Below are 21207 nucleotides of genomic sequence, written 5' to 3'. Positions count from 1 at the left end.
AACCAACTTCCCAAGGCTTCCCATTTACAGCAAGAGAGAGTCAAATTAGACTCGCCTGTTTCACTGCAATTTCCCTACGACACAACGTGACCCAGAGCACAAGCTACGTCCTTGGTGTTAGCCTTTTCTCCTCCCTGAGCCTTATCTCCCAAAGGCTTAGCTGGGTTAAAGGCTATGTCACCTATGATGGCCACGCTGCCCTCAACCTAACCTGCCGTACCCAGTGTGCTCTGTGTGCTGAATAAATATGTATTGCTGGTGTTTGAGGTCGAGATTCGCTTCCCCAGAGGACTTATGGGATCAGAGTTGGGGGAGAAACAGGGTGACGTCACTCATTCATTCAACAAATATTTATTGAGCATCTACTTTGTGCCAGGCACTCTCAGGGGCTGCTGCAGGGCCTTTGGGGAGGGAGAGGGGCTGTGTCGTACAACGTTCTCTACATTTTGAGGGAGGTGGAGTTTTGTCCTAGACCCTGTGAGGAAGCAGTCGTATCTGGGGACCTGCATTGTCAAGAGTCTTGCCATGTCCCTCTCCCCTGGCTTGCTTTCGCCGGGCTCCTGAACACAGGTGGAGGCAGTTCCCCGGGCTCCCCCATTGGGAGAGCTCTCTGCCTCTGGCTGTCTGAACCACCTTCCTCTCAGCCCCCACAGGGGGCAGCAAGGTAGAAGGAAGCTGGGCTGGACACAAAAAAGGAGAAAAGGCCTTGCAGCCCTGGTGCCTCATTTCCTAGCTGAGAGCACCCCACGATCATCCCGTGACCATCCATTCATAATAGCTACGACTCACTGGAATGTGCCAGGCTCAGTCTTCGCAGGAGCCTCACAAAGCAGATATGATCGCTCCTGTAAATTAAGAACCCCATAATCAGAGGCTCAGACAGGTCATGCGGCTCACTCCCCTTTCCGCCAGAGCAGGAATTCAAATCTAAAGTTCTTCTTGCTCAGCTCTTCTGCCTGTTGTGTTTGCAAAAAGTACTTTTATTTACACTATCTCGTTAATAGTGGTCCCTCCCCTTCCTGACCCTGGCCTGAGGAATGCTCTGGGCCTGGGCTCTTGAACTAGGAATAACACTCCCTGGGAATCTGTGGTGGTGCAGCCACGGTCTATGCCTTTAAGCCAGCCTCCCAGGTGGCCAACTGAGCTAGGCTGGTGACCTGGCCAGGGTGGGGCTAGGGTTGCCCCTGGAGGAGTGAGAAACTGTAACCCTGGGTGACAGGAAGGGAGGGAGAGGTCTCATACTCCAACCCTGAGTCATAGGCAGCCCGGGTGCAGAGGGCAAGATACCAGGCTGCAGGCACAGCGACCCGAAGTTCACCGCATCCCCCTCACCCAGAGCTGTGAGCAGCCGCTTCCGCCACCTCCACGGTGATTCCAGAGGGACAGGGCTGGCACAAGCCTCACCCAAGTGCGGGGGATCTTGCTTCTGTCCCATCAGCCTCTGTTTGCCTTTCTGTGGAGCTGGTTGCAGCTTTGGAGCTGCAAGCAAGGGAGAGTTGAGGGCGATGCTGGAGCCTAGGAGATGGGCTGAGAGGCTTCTAACAGGCACCAGAGGTCTGGTTTTTGGTGAATAGGGAAACAGTGGACTTCCGGGGCAGCAGGGAGGATTCGAGTTGCATGCCTAGAGGTAACTTTGCTCCCTGAGTCCCGGGAATCCTTCTCTGAAATCTTCTTACCTGTGGCCTCTAAGAAAGAGGGGACTCTTGAACTTCCCTGGTGGTCCAGTGATTAAGCCTCGGTGCTTCCAAGGCAGGGGGCGTGGGTTCGATTCCCACATGCCGCATGGTGCGGCCAAAAAATACAAAAAAGATTAAAAAAAAAGAAATTGAAAAGAAAGAGGGGACTCTTGCTCTGAGACAGGGCTCGTGGGGCAGGGGAAAGAGGCAGACAGAGGCTCATTGTGGGGTTGTATTGACTTATTTCCCTGTGTCCTTCACCAGACCCAATTGAGACAGGGATGGGGTTTTTTCATTTGGAGTCCCCTCAGGGTTCCCGGCCCAGGCTTGGCCCAAAGGGGCTGTTGAATGACTTGTCATTTTCTGCCCCTGCTCCCCTCGCTTTCCTACCCCAAAAGGACACAGTGGCAGGAGCTGCTGGATTTTCTTGAACCTTGGAGCCCTCCTCCAGAGAGGGGAGGGAAGTGATGAGAAGCAGCTAGTGGTGCCAGGCTTGGCGCCTGTGTTATCTCCTCCCAGCACCTCTCTGGGACGGGGAGTTTTAGCTCCTCTTTACAGATGCAGAGACCGAGTTCCGTAGTTACCCTGAAGGTACTCAGTCCACTCTTATTTTTTTTTTTTAGAAGCTGACTGTCCTTTGAGTTCTTTATTTTATTTTTTTATTTTTATTTTTTTATAGTTTAGACTAACTCATATTGTTTAATTAATTAATTAATTAATTAATTAATTAATTTATGGCTGTGTTGGGTTTTCGTTTCTGTGCGAGGGCTTTCCCCAGTTGTGGCAAGCGGGGGCCACTCTTCATCGCGGTGCGCGGGCCTCTCACTATCGTGGCCTCTCTTGTTGCCGAGCACAGGCTCCAGACGCGCAGGCTCAGTAGTTGTGACTCACGGGCTCTAGAGCACAGGCTCAGTAGTTGTGGCGCACGGGCTTAGTTGCTCCGCGGCATGTGGGATCTTCCCAGACCAGGGCTCGAACCCTTGTCCCCTGCCTTGGCAGGCAGATTCTCAACCACTGTGCCACCAGGGAAGCCCAGTCCACTCTTATTTTCATTTTTCTGTTCCTGGACCCCCTGTAAGAGAACAGATGACCACTGCCTCAGCCTCTAACATGGGTAGCCGAGAGCAAGGGGGGTGGGGGTGAGGTGGGGAGAAGCTACCGATGGAAATGGGCACCGTTCCCTTGTACTGTACGGGGCTCCCCTTCCTCCCAGTGGCAGCTGGCGGGTGTGTGTGTGTGTGTGTGTGTGTCTTGTGGAACTCCCGGATTGGCTGTTGGCCCTGTACCCCAGCCTGGCCAGTATACTCTGCCCCCTTCCCAAGGGGCTTGGCTCCAGGGTGGGGACCTGGCTGTCTGCTAGGGTGGAAGTGTCTGTGTCTCTCTCCTTCTCTCCCCCAAGTCAATCAGGGGGCAGCTTCAGAGGTCCCCAGGCCTAGGACAGTGCGGATTCCTGCCTACGTGTGTGTGAAAGTGGGTCATGGTCTGGATTCCAGAGAATGTTTTTCCTGGCAGGCCCCTGCGGGGGTAGGGGCCCCGGCAGGGGCATGTGCAGCTAAGCAGGCAGAGGCCAGCAGACTGGGTGGTGACAGGGCTGGGGCACTCTGCCAGCGCCTCCCAGGCATTGGGGGAGGGAGAGGGGCTTTCACTTCGAGGGCTGGTGGGGGCAGGGACTACCCCGTTTTAGCTTTCCGGTGGGTTGTCTGTGCTGGGGTTTTGCACCGGGAGGAGTGTGGGCTGGACTCAGGGATAGGCCCCTGTTGGGGTGGAGGCCCAGCTTACAACAGCCATCCCTTGCTTCCAGATTTCCTGCTGACCTTCTTCCCAAAGACCAGTTCTCTTGTCACTTTGTTTACTGTTCCACCACTGGAGAGTCCTTTGGGTCTCCTTGATGGGGAAAGTACCCTGTTAGAAGGTGATTACCCCCCAAATTACCCCGTCGTCTCTGGTTGAAGTGGGCCAGGGTGAGGGAGGTGGTATGCCAACGTCTCAGCTTCCTTTTTTCTGTCCCCTTCTCTGAAGTGTCCTAGAAGCACCCCTTGGTTGGGAAACACATTTTGAAAAGCACCTCCTTGGGGAAATTTCCTGACAGGTGGCCAAGAACCGGGCGTGTGCTGGGCACCTCGAAAGTCTCCGTGTGCCCTTCCCTGGCTTCTGGCCTCTTTCTTTGAGGGGTCAGGAGTGTCTCCCTTGGCTGCTGGGAAATGGGGCAGGGACGGGCCAGCTGAGTCACCCCAGCAGCCCGGATTCTGGGGTCCTGGAAGCTGGACTCCTGGTGGGTGCTGATCCGGGGGCCTCGTCCTGGGCTGCCAGGGGCGGACTTCTCTCATTTGCTTGGGTTTGCGTGAGCACCAGCGTTTCTCAGGATGGAGTCACCTCTGTTGCATCAGTGCCCCTGCCCTCATGGTCTTTGACTCTCTTCCCCTCCCTCAGCCACCCTGGATGGATCCTTGTTCCGTTCTGGGTCCCTGGGCTTCACTGGAGTCTTCCCTGCCACGCATTCTCACTCACACGCATTGTAGCTGTGGTTGGGCACGGCAGAGCCCCACCTGCACCCCAAGACACACCCACCTCCCGCCAAGCCGCCGAGCCCCCTCGGCTGAGGGTCATCTCTGCGGCGCCCAGCACCTGACACTCGAGTATGTAGGGGTGCCAGGTGCTACGCTGAGGGCTTTGTAGGTGATTTCTCATTTACACCTCAACAATCCCAAGAGAGATGGGTATTATGATTTCCATTCTACAGACGCAGAAATGGCTCAGAGGTGTAGGTCCTGACCAAGGTCACACAGCTAGTCAGGGCGGGGCTTTGATGTCCACTACTGGGGGGGTCCACCTCCAAGCAGAGGAGGGCGGTGCCTCAGAGGAAGACCAGCTGAGGGACGGGGGAAGGGTGTGGGTGTGGTGGCTAGAGCCTGGGGCCCCCACCCCCAGTCTGGGCAGGGGTCGCTCAGGAAAGGGAGGCATTGGGGCTGGCGCATTGCCCAGGTCCAGGTGTGTCTGGAGGCCCAGGTGTGTCTGGAGGCCCTGGTGTGGGAGCTAGGAGGGACTGGGTGTATGGGGGCTGGGCCCTCCTCCTCTGTCAAGGCTGAGGAGCTGCCCCTCACGTTCAGCACCGGCTTCTTAGCAACCCTGGCGCAGCTTTGCATAAGCAATGAGGCTTCTCCTGCTCCATCAGAGGGAGTGGTCTGGGGGAGGTGGAGCAGACCTTCTGGGGGCTGCTCGCTACTGTTATAACTGGCCTCTTCCCCACTCAACCTTGTGTCTGCCCTTCTCCCCCTCCGGATAGCTCCAATGGGACAGGGGAGGGTGGTGTCATCAGCTGCCAGAGCCTGTGACCTGAGATGGCCCCGGCTCACCTGGGGTGTGTCTGTGTTCCAGTCCCCGGATGGAGAGCTCCTTCCTGGGGCCTGAGCTCCCTTCCTGAATCCTGGTGTCTGACGGGTGTCCTCCCTCTGCCTCTGTCCCCAGTTCTGGCATAAAGCATGCTTCCACTGCGAGACCTGCAAGATGACACTCAACATGAAGAACTACAAGGGCTATGAGAAGAAGCCCTACTGCAACGCGTGAGTCCTGCCTTGGGCAGGGGCTGGGCGGGCACTTGGCTCCCTCCTAGTGCTTCCTTCCATTCTGATACCCACAAGATGACATGGCCCAGCATTTCCACGCTCTGCTCCATATACTTTAACCATGTTGAGTCCTCCTCACCACAGCTGGATGAAGTCAGGGCTGTTAATATGCCCATTTTACAGCGAAGGAAACTGAAGCTTGAGGAAGGGAAGGGGCTTTCCCAAGATGAATGACTAGTGACAGGCCAGTTCAAACCCCGTAGAGCAAGCTTGTTCTTTCCACTGCACTCTGCTGTGAGAGAGGGATCCAGCGTGGGCTTTCAAGAAAAAGTCCTGTTTCTGCCCAGTTGTGTTCTCCACTTCGCCTTCCACATTTCTTTCCCCATGACAGCACCTGACTGTTTCCTCTACCCTGCCCCCTGCCAGACGGTCTGGGCACTAGGCCTGGGGGGCTCCTGGCTACCGCCCTTCCCAGTAGTCATTTCTTGAGAAGTGGGGGCAGCATGAAGGGAGCGGCCTGGCCCCAGGCAGATCTATTCCCTGCCTAGTGGGAGGTGGAGACCTTCATGTCTTTTCCAGTGGAGTTTGCTCTGGTCTGCTGTGGGGAGGTGGGTAGAGGTGGGGTCCCCCATTCCAGGGGGATACCCCCATCCCATCCCATGCAGTTTCAGGTTGATTGCATTCAGGTCAGGGCTCATGTAGGACCTCACAGCCATGCTACTAGGTGGGGCTTCAGAAGGTCAAGTCACTGCAAGTAGGCGGCAAGATCAGTGTTCAAAAAAATTCAGGATCTGACTTGAGTCCTTTTTTTTTTTCTTTTTAAATTCTCAGTCAGGAGGCTTTCTGCAGCTGAAGTTCACCTGGGAGGGGAACTTTGGGACCTGTCTAAAAGGAGTTGGGGCCTTAAACCCCTGTGAAAGGCTGTCTTCCCCCTTACTGCCCTCCCCTCCCCTGCACATACCACAGCCTCATCTCCTTGGGGCTGGAGCATTCATCAGGCGCTTACTGCCCGCCCTGCCGGCTGCTAGATGCCAACCTGTGCCAGGTGCTGGGAAAACAGATTTTCTGATAAAATCTCAAGCCCAGGAAGCACCATGAATCACCTCCCTTCTGGGAGGGATTGGGGCACTGGGAAGACTGCCTGGGGTAGAGGGAGGGTCACAGCTCTGTCCTGGCTCCTCCTTCAGCTGCCCCTTCTCCTCTATTAGCTTCCACTGGTCTTCTTCCCCATACCGACCTCTCCCACCCCCCCGCAAGGGAAATGGGACATTCTTCAGATTCTTAAAGGCTCACACAAGCCCTGATTCTCTGCAACTTCCTCCCTCTGTTGGGGAGGGTGGGGTTCAGCAAAGCCAGAGGCTGGGGCAGTTAACCCCTTGATTGCTGGCCCACTTCAGGCTAGATTCTGGGCACCTAGGCTCCTTTGGGTGCAGCTTCTGCGCCTCGGCCCCTCCAGGCAGAAGTCTGGCTGAGCCCGGAGCCCAGTGGATGGCAGGGACTAAGGCTTCTTCGTGTCTCTTCCTAAGACTCCGGTAGCCTAGAATGCAGCAAGCGCTGGGAGTTGGAGAAAGAAATCAGAGGCTTGTCCTTGTTTTCTCTGCCTGTTCTCAGTCTAGTGCCAAAGTCCCAGCTTACTTTTCTCACCCTCTTCTAGGGAGGCTGCAGCAAGTAGGGGTGGGTAGCTCCTGCAGGGGTTGGGGGGGGCTCCAGGGAAGGCAGAAGATGAAACACCCCTCCTGGGATGCTGCTTCCAACCTGTCGAGGGTGAGATTCCCCCTTCTCTCTCCTGGCCTCCAGCCAGAGAAGCAGGTTGACCCCTCTCCATTCCCTGAGCCTTTACAGCCCTTACTCTTCCACGCCTAGCTGACCTTTGGCCCAGCTGGGATGTTACCTGGGAAGGACCCTGGATGAGGGGCCGAACACTCGGGGGATTTGTGGCCCAGCTGTGTTTCACCCGCGCTGTGGTAGTACCTGGCCCGAGGCAGCCACACTCCCTCAGCTGGTGTCTGCTGAGCTGCAGGTCCTTGCCAGCGAGCCAGACGTGGGGATTCCGGGATAACCCAGAGGCAGGCCTGGCTTGCTCGGGGCGCCCTCCGGACCTGTCTGGGCCTCAGTTTTCCCGTGGTTAAAAATTCCTACCCAGGGATGCTGGAGCCTAGACCAAAAAGTTTTGTGCACCTGCAGCGTGCCAGGCACGGGTGTTGAGTGTTGACTCTCATCCCTTCCTGTTTTCTTCCTGCCTTTGGCTCCATCCCCCAGTGACATTCCAGTTCCTGAATCCTGGGGTTTCCAGGATAAGGCCAGCCTGGCCTTGCTTTGTGAAGCTCAGGCCTGGCTTTTCAGCACGTCCCGCTCAAGACCCAGAGGGACAGGTGATCGCTCCCGGCCCCCGGCCCTCGGCCCTTTGCCAGGGAGTTGAGCCCACCCAGGGAGGGAGTGTGCAAGTTTGGTGTGCAGGGGGGCCTCTACGTTCTGCCGATCTCTGGTTAGTCCCTGAGCCAGAGTCTTGCAGGAAGGGTGGGCAAGAGAAAGAAGAAAGCTGTCTGTCTCTCTCCAGTGGTTTCTCAAGATTGAGATTTAAGTTCTGGAAAGTGACTGAAAGCAGCAAAAAGGCCTCTTCTATTTCTCTCTTTGCACCAGACTTATCTGGGGTGAGGCTGGGGAGAGAACATAGGCCAGAGCCCACAGCCGGCCTTCTGGGTGGTAGTGGACCCCCAAGGACGTGCATTTACACACGTGCCTGTGCATATCCAGACACACACGCTGCCGCCAGCTGTGGGGCCAGGGAGAAACGCCAGGGTGTCGGACTGTATAGGCTGCGTTTGTGTTCACACTTCCCAGGCCACAGGCACTCAGCCTTGCTATGACAAGGTAGAGGGGAGCATGCCTGCATTTGCATAATAGCCAGCAGCGGAAGAACCCGCTGTTAATCGAATTCTCTCTTGAAGCTTCTGGGTAGGTGGGGTGAGCCTATTCCAGTTGTTATAGGAATATTTATGCCCTCATTTATGCCCTCGATGATTTGTTTTGTAAAGTATTCTTTCTGAAAGTGGGGCAGATGGGTCCACGTACAAACCTGGTCCTTTGTCTCCATGCAAATAGTTGAGCCCGGAGGACAGGGGGGTTGGGGGGGGCTCAGGGGGACACGTGCCTGTTCCTTTCTCCTTGGGGGCCATGAGTCTGTAGAGGCTGCAGACCTGAGGCAGAGTTGCAGGCCAGGGGAACCAGCTTTTGGGTTGTCAAGTAGGGGGTAGACATGGGCTGGGGAAGAACGGGGGGGATGCTCAATTGTACCTTTCCCCTCCTCACTGACTGCAGTGGTAGGGGTCTGTCCTTCAGTTGCCTTGAGCTGTGGGCTGAGGGGCTGAGGAGGGTGGAAGTGTCCCTGGTTCTGGGGAGCAAGGGACTGTGGTCCTACTCCTTCCCCAGGCCTCAGAGAGTGGGGTGGGGCCTGTGCTGGTGGGGCTTGAAGTATCTCTGGGTTCTAGCAAACTGTCTTGAATCCTAGCTGCTCTTAGGGGATGGGGCAGCGGTGGGCAAATCCAGGAATAGGGACTGGGGCTTTCCCACCTCCCCAGAGTTCTCTGCCTCTCACTGGGAAAAATGGGATCAGATGTCTTGGGGAGCTGGGGGTAGCACCAGGAGAGGGAGTGGGATGGGTGTGTGTGCTATGTTTGGGAGCGGGGAGTCCAAAGGGGTATCCACAGCGAGCAGTGTGGCCTCTAGGCAGCCCCTACCTCTCTCTCACCCCCAAATCCTTATACTCAGATGTCAGGGCCTCAAGGAACCTCAGGGATCACTTTGCTTCCTAACAGCCCATTTTATAGATGAGGAAACTGAGGCGCAGTGTTTCCATGCCTTTCCTGACTTGGCAGAATCATTTCTCTTTGTGTATTGCCATTTTTCATTTTGTCTACCACCACTGAGGGCTGGTAAGTTCTTCTTCATGTCTAGCCTTGATCTTTTTGGCTGCTCATTTTTTTCCCTCTGGTCAAACAATGCCTCCTTGTTGCTTCCTATCCCCACCGTTTCAGCCCCTTTGGCCTGGGGAACTGGTGAGAAACCGGGTAAGAAGGGAGCCCTCCCTGCCCGCCTGCCCGTGGGCAGTGTTCCCAGCAGGGGAATCAGCAGCTCCTTCCAGAGGCAGGATGTAGGGGCTGTGGGTTTTTTCCCCCCCCTTTTGGTGAAACCAAAGGCTCCTTGTTGCTTTTGTTGATGTATTTTTGTTCCTCCTTGAACAAAAAGCTGTGGTTTTTGAAGGGATCCAAGGCTGGAAGAGGCGAGGTTGCCTGTAGAAAGGGGGAGCTGGGCTTCCAGGATGTCTGGTCTGTTCTTGTTCTGCCTCTGGAACACAGCTGATGGCGGGACTGGGAGTGGGGCTTCCTACAAGTGATCTCTGTCCCCAGTAAGCCCATAGCAGGAGCCCTGCAGCTTCTCAGCATCCTCCCTGTCCTCATCGTCCCTCCAAGCAGGAAGGTGACTCAGAGGTCCTCTGGGGCAAGCCCTCCTTCTCCTGCATCCCCACAGGTCATGTCTGGACTCTTGAGACACCTGCTTTAGAAGTGTCTTAAGGAGTAGGTGGCTTCTGACTGGGGGTGGCTGAGAGACCCCAGAGGGTTCTCTCATAATAGCCAAGCTTGGAAACTGGTTGTGTTTAGAAGAGGAAGTTCTCTACCCACCCAACCAAGCATATCTTTCCGCAGAGCTGGGAGTGGGCAGGCGTTCACCTGGCAGGGAGGGATGTCAGCCTGCGCTTAGCTGGCTGGGCAGGTGTGGTATAGGGGAGAGTGCATTGGGCCAGATCTCTGTCCTGAGTTTCTTTCTTCTGAAACACTGAGCCTCAGTTTCTTTATCTGTAAAATGGGCACAGTGATAACGCCTGCCCTTGTTAGCCCAAAGCCTTGTGGCAGGTTTCAGGAGAGAATGTGCACAGGATACAGTGTATCCAGAAGTCACTTTTTGTGACTCTCAGTTTTCCTAGAGGCCTGGGCTGCTGCCAGCAGCTGCCTGATTGTCCTGCCCCCCAGGCTTCCTGTCCTAGTGGGCTCTCTCCATGCCTCTCTCTTTCCCAGAGCAGCTGATACTGCCATCGAGGGTGGGGAGGGGCATCGGCAGAGGGCCCACCGCTTGGAATGGTTAACAAGGGGCTGGGTGCAGGCTGGCCCACAGAAGGGACAAAGAACAGCTGTGCTCTGGACCCGGCTCCAGGCCAGGGTTGGGACACCCAGTTCTCCCCACCCTGGTCCCTCGTTCCCTCACCGTGGTCCAGTCTGTTGGTGGGGCTGGGGTTCCAGTGGGGTCACTAGCTGGGGGGGACCCCTCTTCTGCCTTTGCGTCTGCATTGGGATACGCATATATCCATTCATCTCAACTGGGATCTGAGGGTAATGGGTTGGGGGGGCACTTCAACCTGAGGATAGAGAGGGAGGGAAAAGGTAGAATTCCCAGCAGTTGTTTCTGGAAGGAGGTCAAATCGATTGTAGCCCTCTTGGAAGGCAGTCATGTGGATGGGGGAGGGGCACAGCACTGGCGTTCTGGCATAACCTCCCTTCTAAAAACAAACCCGTGGCACCTGTCTTCCTCACCTAAATTGTCTACAAGGATCCTGCAGACACAGCCTCCTAGTTTTGCCTCGTGCCTTCGAGGAGGTCCTGCAGTTGAGGACCCTGGCTGTCTGTGTCTCTTCCCCCACCCCCATAGACTCTCTCTGTCTGCCTGCTCTCACCGCTCTCCTGCCTTGAGCCGAGGATGAGGTTGCCATGGGAACCGGAAGCTCAGTGAGCAGGGGACGGGAAAGGCAGAGTTGTCTCGCCAGGGCTGGGGGCTGTGGGTAGGGGACAGGGTTGACCCAGCAGGAGGAATATAGCCCGTGCTCATGGCTGCCTGCATTTTTTGGCCTGGGGTTGGGGTTTAGGAGGCAAGGGTAAGAGACTGGAGGCTCCAGAGCCCCTCTTTAATCTATCTTAATCTGATGCAGGCTTAAAATCCCCCTCCTCCTCCCACCAGATTAAGCTGAGTCGACGACATCTAGGCTGGTCCCCCCCTTCCCTTCTGATGGGATTAGTGTTCTGGCTGTGGGGGGCTGAGATCTGGGGGTCATGATGGCTCCAAAGAGAGGATGAAAGACCCGCCAGCCCCATCCAGAGGCACCCACTGCATGTTGGGGGGTCTCCTGAGACCCTTCTGGTGGCGTATAGGAGGTATATGAACGTGGACCTGCTGGCCTCAGTGTCTAGAAGTGCATTGCTGCAGAGGGCTCGTCTAGATATTCATCGTGTGTGAGGAATAACACAGAGTGCACAGGAGCCTCGGAATTGCAGAGTGGGGTTGCGTCTGGCTGACCTTGGGCCACGGGACCTGGCACTCCGTTTTAACCCTGTACAGTCAGGCAAATGGGAAACCACAGGTTTGCAGACTGGCTCCTGTGCATATGTGTTTTCTGAGTCTGCCAGACACCCTTCCCCACCAAGTGCTAACCAGAGCCACCATCTCAGAACTGACCCTTCAAGCTCTGGGTCAGAGCTGCCCTGAAGGTCTTCTCCATCCCCCTGCTTCAGGACCTAACCTCCCTCCTGTGCTCATGAGCCCCGACTTACAGACACTCTCCTCACCACACTGCCCACCCCTTGACACCTTCATAATGGCTCTGATTTGGTGGGAGGGTCATCTCCAAAGCCCTCCCTCCTAGGACCTCAGGGCCTGCCAGTTCTGCTGGAGATCTTACTTAGATCCCTCCTGCTGTTCTCTTTCTAGTCTCCAGGAACAGACTCCCAGTTGATCCTCCCTTTTCCTGGAACTGCTCAGGGATTTTGAATGGAGCACCTCAGCTGTAGGTGGCCCTGGCTTTGCGGAGCTGGGCCAAGCCTGGGACTGGACCGACAGCCTTAGCCCCACATTCATCTACGGGACATTTCTGTTGCCGGCTGCAGGCAGCTGTATTTGCTTTTTAGTCTCTTGCCTTGCTCTTCCCTCTGCTCGGGGAGCCATGGGCCTGGGCTGATCTGGGAGGCAGGACTCAGGCGGGGCAGTGCAGGCTAGGAGTTGGGGCACAGCTACAATCACCTTTTGTGATTCTAGGTCCAAGATGATGAAGTTAGCTCAGAGGGAAAAACGATTTGCCAGTCACCCTGTGAGACAGTGGCAGGGCAGCACCCAGCACTGTGCTCTTTCTAGCCACCTCCCACCCTCCCCACCACCATTTAGTTGAGTTCTCCAGCCCCCGAGTCCTGCCCTTGGCACGGGGAAGTTTGTGTGTGATTACCAATAGCTCTCGCTCAGGATGGGCCGGGCAGCTGGAAAACATGCCAGGCCTGGTGAAACACACAGAGGTGGAGGGCTGCTGTTGTCCAGTTCCAGGGCACATCAGCCAACCTGGCTGTCTGGAAGATGGCGATCCATCTCTTACCTGGGGACAGCCTGTGAGTCTGGCATCGGCTAGTGGTCATAGTTGTGGTGGGGTGTGGCCAGCCAGAGCTAAGAATGGCCAGCCTTCGGCTCCTGCTCAGAGAAGCCACCCACCAGTCCCTGAAATCATTGGGGCCTATGTAGACCCCCAGCCCTTTCACATACCAGCATCTACACACAGACCACAGTGACTCAGGGCTGCCTCTCCTCTAGCTGGTTTGCTGGGTGACTTTGTGATGACCCAGGGGAATGGAGGAGACCCAAGTTCTAGTCCTGGCTCGGCTTCAACACCTGGTAGGACATTCGTTTATTCAACAAATATTTATTGAACACCAGGTACTATTTGGGGAGCTTGGAATAAACCAATGAAGAAAAGACCAAGAATCCCCTCACCTCATAGAGAACCAGTGGAAAGAGAAGACAGTAAACCGATGTGATAAATAATTATGAAGTCAGCTAAGTGCCTGGCGCCAGCACACGACTTCCTCCTCTGGGATAAATGAGGGGGTTGGACCGGGTGGTCCTGGAGGTCCCTGCAGGCTTGACTCTGAGGGCTGAACTGGTTCGTGCTACCTCCAAGCCAGCCCTCTTTCTGGGGGACAGGACCGTGGTCTGTCCTGTGTCTGGAGATTAGAGGGTTTGGTTCAGGGTGTTGGGTCCTGGGAGACCGTTTGGGTACAAATCTGGATGCCTCCAGTTACTGGCCGTGTGCCTTAGCCACATTGTTTAACCTTTCCAAGCCGCTGTTCTCCAATCTGTCAAAGGGGGATAATAGGGCAGTTGTAAGAAGTTGATGAACTAAGGCATGTACACCCTTAGCACAGGGAAACATCAGCTGTTGTTACCGTGTTCTTATCTGTCACCCGTGGTGACCTCTTCTCGGCCTCAAGTTGATCTCTCATCTACCCTCCGATTATGTTGGACCTTGTTAGCTGTTTGAAACACCACTCTGGATGGGTGTGTTTTTTCTGTCTCACTGCCTTTTCCTGGAAGCCCCCCTGGATATGTGTATCCCTTTCCCCTTTACTTCTGTCTCTGTATCCCTCCCGCCCTTCCTCTGCTACATTGGTCTCCACTTCTGGTCTCAGCTGAAAGCTTTGTCCTAACCCCATGAGCATCTTCTTCCCAGCCTGGCTAGGCCCTCCTGGGTGCCTGGCCCCCTTGACCTTACTGTGCAATAGACATGGATTACTTGGGTGATCTGAAACCCTTAGAGAGTGTCCCCACGTCCTCCCTTTGGAGTTCTTGGTGGCCAGCCAGCCACTCAGGCCTGATGCGTCTTCCCAGTTCAGCCCAGGCTGAGTCTGAGAAGCGCTTGCCTCCTCTCAGCCATGGGCAATGGGCACTGTGGTTCTGATGCTGGGACAGGGGCAGGGGCCGCCCAAGGATAAGAGAATGGAAGCCCAGAGGTTCCCGCCCCTTCCCCCAGAATGACCCCCACTCTTTTTTTTTTTTCTGTCCTGCAGACACTACCCCAAGCAGTCCTTCACCATGGTGGCCGACACCCCGGAAAACCTCCGCCTCAAGCAACAGAGTGAGCTCCAGAGTCAGGTGAGGGGGCGGGGCCTGGCCCTTGGGGGCGGGGCAACCCCTGGATTTGGCAAGGGCTCCTTCCTTCTGTGGTTACTCAGCAAGGCCAAGGCGCTGAATTCCTAGCCGTTACCAATCTCCATGCCCCCACCCCACCCCCAGTTACTTCACATTTCCTGACTTGATCAGAGAAGTGGGCGAGAGCATACCCCGCTTCCTACCTAAAGTGGGTGGGAGGGGTGTGGGCGTCGGATTTTTTCTGCTTCAGGTATTTTGTGGGGGACCCCTAGAGCCCACTCCTCCAGGAAGCTGGTCCCCTCCCCCTCCTCTCCACTCACAGCCCCCCTCAGAGGGCAGGCTGCGAAGGGGGCCTGTCCTGCCTGTGTCTCCTTGGGCCTGATTTTCCTGAGTGCCTGCTGGGTGGGGAGCCCTGCATGTCACTGCAGTAGGGGAGGAGGTGGGCTTCCTGTGCCAGGGAGAACTCGATCTTCAGGGGACACTGAGGAATAAGCAAAAGGTCCAGAACCTTTAGGCCAGAACGACTAACCCTGCCTGGGGGTCTGGGAGGGCTTCTGGGACGAGCCTGGCCTGGACTCTGGGGTGGAGTGGGGCAGAGCGGGGCTTCATCAGAGACCCCTTGGGGAACGTAACCAAGTGGGCAGTGTGCCCAGGGCCAGGAAAATGTCTTGCAGGATCCACCAGGGCCTCAGAGGGGGATCTCTCCTGATCCCTCCAGAGTGGGGCTCCTGCTGCCAGATCTTGATGTGACTTCTCTGGTCACATGAAGGAGAATCAGCCCTGGGCCATCTACGTGCATTCTCTCGTTGACTCCTCCGAGCAATCCTGCGAGGAAGGTGCTGTTTTCCCATTGTGCAGATGAGGAAACTGAGGCTCAGAGACAGTAAGGGACTTGCTAAGATCATATATGTAGCAGTAGAGGTAATAACTGTATTAATAGTTAATGTATGGAGTGCTCAGTGCTCTGGGCGTATTAATGTTCAATCCTCACAACAGCCCTGTGCAGTTGGCAGGATCGGTCTCACTTTACGGAAGAGGAAATAGATGCTGATGACTTGGAATGCCGATTTGTTTAACTCTGAGACTTGTGTTCTTTCCAGTTTTCCATCCAACTCCCTAAGGAAAACTATCTCTACCTTGATAATAAACACGATAGTTCCTCATGCTGGTGAGAACTTTTGCAGCTTAGCAAGCACTTTAGTTACTTTGCCTCATTTATCCTTGACCCGACTCCAGGGGTCAGACAGGGAACCAAGGCTCTGAGAGGCACCGGACTTTGCCTGTTGACATGCACTCTAAGTGAGGTCTCAGGGTCTGGGCTCTGTTTTTTTCACTCCCGAGTACAGTGACCTTGACCGCGTGTAGCCCTGATGAGGCCAGAGGTTCAGGCCCCCCGTGTGTCCCACAGTGATGGGGAGCAAGTAGAGGAAGCTGATGTCAGCAGCAGCTCACATCTGCCAGCCCAGACCCCGCCCCCGCTGTGGTGTGAAAGCCACAGTCACTGGGGGAGCCGGAGTGGATACCAGAGCCTTGCCAGCTGAGGAGGGCTGAGTAGCCCAGCTGGCAGGAAGTAGGCTTGAGACAGCGCTGGGGCCTGGGCCTGATCTGCACAGGGAAGACCCTAGCCAGGCCCTGACCACCGCCCTGGACTCCGCATCCTGTCTGGAGCCTACTGGGGCGAGAGGTGGAAGGCGCTACGTGGGGCAGGCAGACCAGAGCACCATGGGGTGGCCTGTAGTCACCCCACAGCTTGAGAGGAGTGTGGGAGTGTGTGTACACACTCAGGCAGAAGCAAGGGACACACACACACACACAAACCCCTACTCTCAGAAGGCGAAATTCAAACCCTGTTAATTCCCTCAGCCTTTGTTGGTCCCACAAAAGCTGGGCTGCAGCTCTTTTTGCCCCTGGAACTTGATCCCTGAGGGGCGGGGTCTGTAGGAGGAAGCAACCCCTGCCCAGGGTCTGAAGGCTCTTCTGACCCCCCTGTCCCCCAGGGGCCTGGCCCACTGCTCGCCTCCTGGGTCCTGGGCTCCTGGCTCTGGAGCCGGCTGGGGAAATCATGAGAAAGGCAGTCACTCTTCATAGGTTCTCACTGCGTCCTTCATAGGACCTCATTTAATCCTCACAACCACCTGATGACGAGGAACTCTTGTCCCTGTGGTGCAGATGGGGACACAGGTGAGAGAGGCCATGCCCCTTGCCAGAGCCCCGTGACGGAGGCAGAAGTCAAGCCCCTCTGCAGCCTGCTGTGGCACCCAGCCCTGTGCGCTAACGCCCAGGATGCACCAGTCACCAGTGGGGACAGGGGGGCTTTTTAGAATGCAGAGTCCTAGGCCCCGCCCAAGGGGCTTCTGTTTGGCAGTTCTGGGCGGGTCCAGGAATCTGCATTTTGGCGGCCCTGGTGATTCTGATGAGGGCTTTTGGTCCCACAGGCATGCTCCGAGAGGCTTGGAGCCAGGCTGTGGGGTAGGGAGGGAGCCGAGGAGCTGCTGTGAGGGGTGTGAGTTAGGGCTTTGCATTGAGGCCACTGCTGTAATCTGCAGTTGGGCTCCTGGGGGCTGGGGCTGGGATAGGCGGAGGGTGGAGACCCCGGTCCTGCCCTCTTTGCAAGCCTGGTTCCGTCTCCTACCTCCCCCCAGCTGTGTGGTCTGAGTCTGGCCCCTTGCCTCTCAGAGTTGTTTTTTTTTTTCCTGCCCGGTAAAATAGGGACAGCAAACCCAGTTACCCAGAGTTTGGGGGCTGGGCCCGATGCTCTGAGGCTTGAAGGGCTGAGCGGGCCTGGCTGGGGGCGGTGATGGGTTCTGGTGCCTTTGGCCACTGTGGAGGCAGGAGGTGTGGCCTGTGGCCGACGGAAAGGGAAGTGGGAACCTCTTCTACCTCGTCTGCCCCACCCCACCAGGGTGTCAGCTGGTCTCTTTCCAGGCCCCTTCCTGGGCCTGCGTTGGTGTGTCTCTTCTCAGTCTCTGGGAAGTTGCCCATGCTATTTCAACTTTGTTTTCCTGTCTCTAGATTGGTTCCCAAAGTGGTACTTTGGGTGTCTGGGACACCTGGAGCCTCCCCTGTGGGGGCAGCAGCCACAGAGCTGACCAGAAATGACCCTCTGGGTGGTCCTGCCCAGGTCTGGCTGAGGCAGGGCACTGGTGGCCGGGCCTGGCAGCTCTCCCACCGCCAGCCCTGCGCTGAGAGGCAGCAGCTTTAGGGTGGGGCTGAGCTGGGGCGGTGTGGGCCCCTGAGCCCAGGCAGAAGTGCAAGAAAAAGGTCTCTTTCATTTTTCCCTCATTGTCCATGGTGCTGCGCGTGGGATATGCCACAGGGCACATACCACAGGGCACAGGAGAGTGTAGCAGAGCCTCATTCTCTGCCCTGCTGTTGGCAGGGTTCCCACTCTCTTATCCTGAATCTTGTGACCAGCAAGGCAGGCAGCATACCTGTGTCACTCTTACTGGAGCTGGCTGAGGGTCAAATGCTGGATCTGCCATCACTAGCTGTGTGCCCTTGGGCAAGTTATTTAACCTCTCTGAGCCTTAGTGCCTTCATCTGTAAAGTGTGGATTACCTCCCTCTAAAGGTTATTGTGAGGATGTTAGTATATATTAGGCATTTAAAACAGTTCCTGACATACAATCAGCACTCAATAAATGTTCGCTGTTACTATTCTCCTGGAAAGGAGAGGAGATGGAACTTGGGTATGATAAAGCTGAGGAATACTAGACCTTCTGATGATTGCTTCCAGAACGACCTTTTTCGTTGGCTCTCCTCCCCCATCCGTGTGTGTCTAATTTTATTTTTATTTTTTATTTTTTGATTTTTCGCTGGGAACATTTTATTTTATTTTTTCCATTTATGTTATGAACTCATCACAATCCCTCTTTTTTTTTATGTTGTGTATTTTTAAAATTTATTTATTATCTTTTCTGGCTGCGTTGGGTCTTCATTGCTGCGTGCGGGCTTTCTCTAGTTGTGGCGGGCAGGGGCTACTCTTCGTTGCAGTGCGCGGACTTCTCACTGCGGTGGCTTCTCTTGTTGAGGAGCATGGGCCCTAGTGTGCGCGGGCTTCAGTAGTTGTGGCTCGCGGGCTCAGTAGTTGTGGCGCGCGAGCTTAGTTGCTCCGCGGCATGTGGGATCTTCCCAGACCAGGGATTGAACCTGTGTCCCCTGCGCTGGCAGGTGGATTCTCAACCACTACACCACCAGGGAAGTTCCTGTGTGTGTCTAATTTTAAAACGATTTCTTTTTTGTTAGAAGGGGGTGGGTTACACAGTATGTGGGTCCAGCTCATAGTAGGCACATAATAAGTGGAAATTGTTGGTATCATATTTTTTTCAATAAAATTTTTTAAAGTCGTGATCTTTTCTCTTATGTTGGGTCAGCAGGGCAGTTCTTTTTTTTTTTTTTAACATCTTTATTGGAGTATAATTGCTTTACAATGGTGTGTTAGTTTCTGCTTTATTTTTCAAATTACGCTGCCTGTTTGGAGATTTTATGTCTGCATTCAATTCATTCATCATTTATCCAACAAACACATGTTTATACCTACTGTTTGCTACAATAGTGATGAACAAGATAGATCCTGGGAGAATAATTAATAAATTTACATATTAAAAAGTAGAGTTTCTTGGGGCCGTGGTTGTTCAGGCGTGAGGGGCCTCAGGCATCATTCCCAGCCCTGCCTTGGGAGTTTCCAGGATGGGAGGCCCAGGCAGCACCCAGGCTGCAGTTATCTAGCTGCAGTGCTGAGTTGTATCCTGCATCTACCAACAAAGCAGGTTGAGTGACCTTGGGCAGGTAACTTCCCTCCTAGAGCCCCCTGTCATGTCCTGGTGAGCCATCCCAGATGAGGGCAAACACTCCTGCTTGGGTGATGAGCGAGGCTCTAGGCACGGACCTCCCCACGCTCTTGGCTCCCCACCTTTTACCTCTGCCACACACTCCAGCTCCAAACAGCCTCCTGGAGAATCTTCCCCACCTTGATTCTCCATAGTCAGGGCCTGCAGGTGCTTAATAAATATGGTCACAAACTCCAAAGCTGGGAGGGCTTTTAGAGATCAGCTGGCTAGCCCCTCTAAGGGGACCCAGAGAGGGGGACTGACTAGCCCAGGAACGTACAGCAAAGTAATGCTGAGCCAGTCCTGCATCCTTTCTTGCCCCCACTCCGCCCAGCCCTGCCCTCTTTGGGCCGCCTGTGCCAGGAGTGAAATGAATTACCCTCCCCAGCAGGGAGGGAGAGGCAGTTCCCGAGCCTGGGAACCAGCTGATGTCATTGTAGTGTTGCCATGACAATTATTCCCCTGGATTAGGGGCCTGATGCTCCAGAGGCCAGGAAGTAGAGGAAGAAGGAGTGGGGCACTGGCATTTGTTCAGCACTTTAAGGTTGACAAAGCACTTTCACACCCACCCTTATCAGTACGCATTGAGCCCTGCTATGTGCCCCACAATGTGTTTGCTGCTTTAGAGCCACTGTCTTGTAATCCACACCGTTCATTGGAATGGGTCTATCATGAGCCGCATTTTACAGATGTGGAAACTGAGGCCCGAGAGGTTAAGTCAGTTGCCCAAGATCACTCAGCAGGTGGGAGACAGCCTATGTTCATACCAGCTCCCTCTGGCTCTTTGCCTATGCTTGGTGATAGGAAGCCCCCTCCCCATATTTTAACTGATTCCTATGACAGTTCTCTTATAGGTGAGGAAACCAAGGCCAGAGGCCTTGGATCTGGGCTTCTGCATCTGGAGCTACACCTTTTTTTGGGAATTTTTGAATTTTATTTTATTTATTTTTTTATACAGCAGGTTCTTATTAGTTATCCATTTTATACATATTAGTGTATGGAGCTACACATTTTTGACTCTAAGTTTCTTACCTTTCCGATGGCCCCTTCCCAGAGGGTTCTCTCCACCCCCCTACCCCCAACACTAAGAGTTGCTGTGCTGGCCCAGGCCTTCCTGGAGGAGCTGATGCTGGGCAATTCTGGGCCCTTGGGGTGGGTTGGTACCTGTACCCACCGTGTTAACTTCCAGTCTGATGGGAACTAGCACATCCAGGCCTTTGTTTTTAGTCTGGATCAGAACAAAAGAGGTTCTGGAACCTTTTAGGCACAAGAACCCCATGGATGGGTAAAGCTGGGGCTCGGGAGACAAACAGGGACCCCAGCCCCTGGGGGATGTGCAGAGGAACTGACAGGTATGTATTGTCAGTCGGGTCACGGTGCAGCTTGGCCCTGTGGCCAGATGACTCCACGCCTGGGAGCTGCCTGGAGATTCCCAGGGTCCTGGGCCTCATGTCCTGGGCTGACCTGCCTCTAGGACAGTACAGCCCCCATGGAGGGGATCCAGGCAGCTGGTGGGGTTTGGAACAGCTGGCTGCCGAGGTGGACAGTGCACACTCAGAAAGCCAAGGGGCATTTCCATTCTGTTCCTCAAAACCCCCAGGGAAGGACAGGATAGTTTTCATATTTCAATTCTTTTAGTGCTTGGGAAGTCCTTTCTGACGTCTGACTCAAGTCCCTCTGGTACTCAGGTTTCCATGGAATTCTCAGAAAAGAGGGGGGCAGTGGAGGTGTGGTAGGGGTCTTCCCCGGAGCTTGGAAACCCGTTCTGAAGTGCTGTCTTCCCCCCGCCAGTTTCATCCCCTCCTGTGGCGTTGACCTCAGAAGCCAGCCTGGCAGCCGCCGGGGCCTGTCAAAGGCTCATTGATTGAGTTTTCCGAGCGGCTGTCTTACCTCCCCCCTTTCTGGGCACCAACTTTGTCCCTTGGTACAGCCCTCACTCAGCTGGTCACTTAGCAACTCCCTCGGGCTTTCGGCGGGTAGAGCCACGTCCTGGCTAGGGTGAGGGCTGGGCCAGTCTTTGGAGCTCTGGAAAGAACCTTCTTCCTCTAGCTTTCAGGCAGGATGGGCCAGTGGTGAAGGGTCAGGAGTCAGGCAGATGAGGGTTTCATCCTGGTGGCTCTGGACATGTGCTGCTAAGCTGCGTGACCTTGGGCGTGGGACTTTGCCTCTCTGCGGCTCAGTTTCCTTG

At 55.1% G+C, this 21207-nt stretch overlaps 1 protein-coding gene across 2 annotated transcripts in view; it reads left to right on the top strand.

The window, feature by feature from the left end:
- Positions 1-21207, top strand: part of LASP1 (LIM and SH3 protein 1) — a 38529-nt gene that overhangs the window by 2665 nt on the left and 14657 nt on the right. Inside the window, exons 1-3 of one of the 2 annotated variants that reach the window (XM_061174671.1) lie at positions 1606-1627; positions 5142-5236; positions 14110-14194. In XM_061174671.1, the coding sequence (XP_061030654.1) occupies positions 5181-5236; positions 14110-14194 (141 nt within the window). In that variant the 5' untranslated portion in view covers positions 1606-1627; positions 5142-5180. Of the gene's footprint in view, positions 1-1605; positions 1628-5141; positions 5237-14109; positions 14195-21207 lie in introns of those variants that run through there. The other variant, XM_061174670.1, reaches the window with a different exon arrangement.

This window comes from Eubalaena glacialis, chromosome 19 (genome assembly GCF_028564815.1).
Source record: "Eubalaena glacialis isolate mEubGla1 chromosome 19, mEubGla1.1.hap2.+ XY, whole genome shotgun sequence".
Taxonomy (NCBI): Eukaryota; Metazoa; Chordata; class Mammalia; order Artiodactyla; family Balaenidae; genus Eubalaena; species Eubalaena glacialis.
The sequence above is the reverse complement of the archived record's forward strand: the minus strand, read 5'-3'. Positions and strand labels throughout refer to the sequence as shown.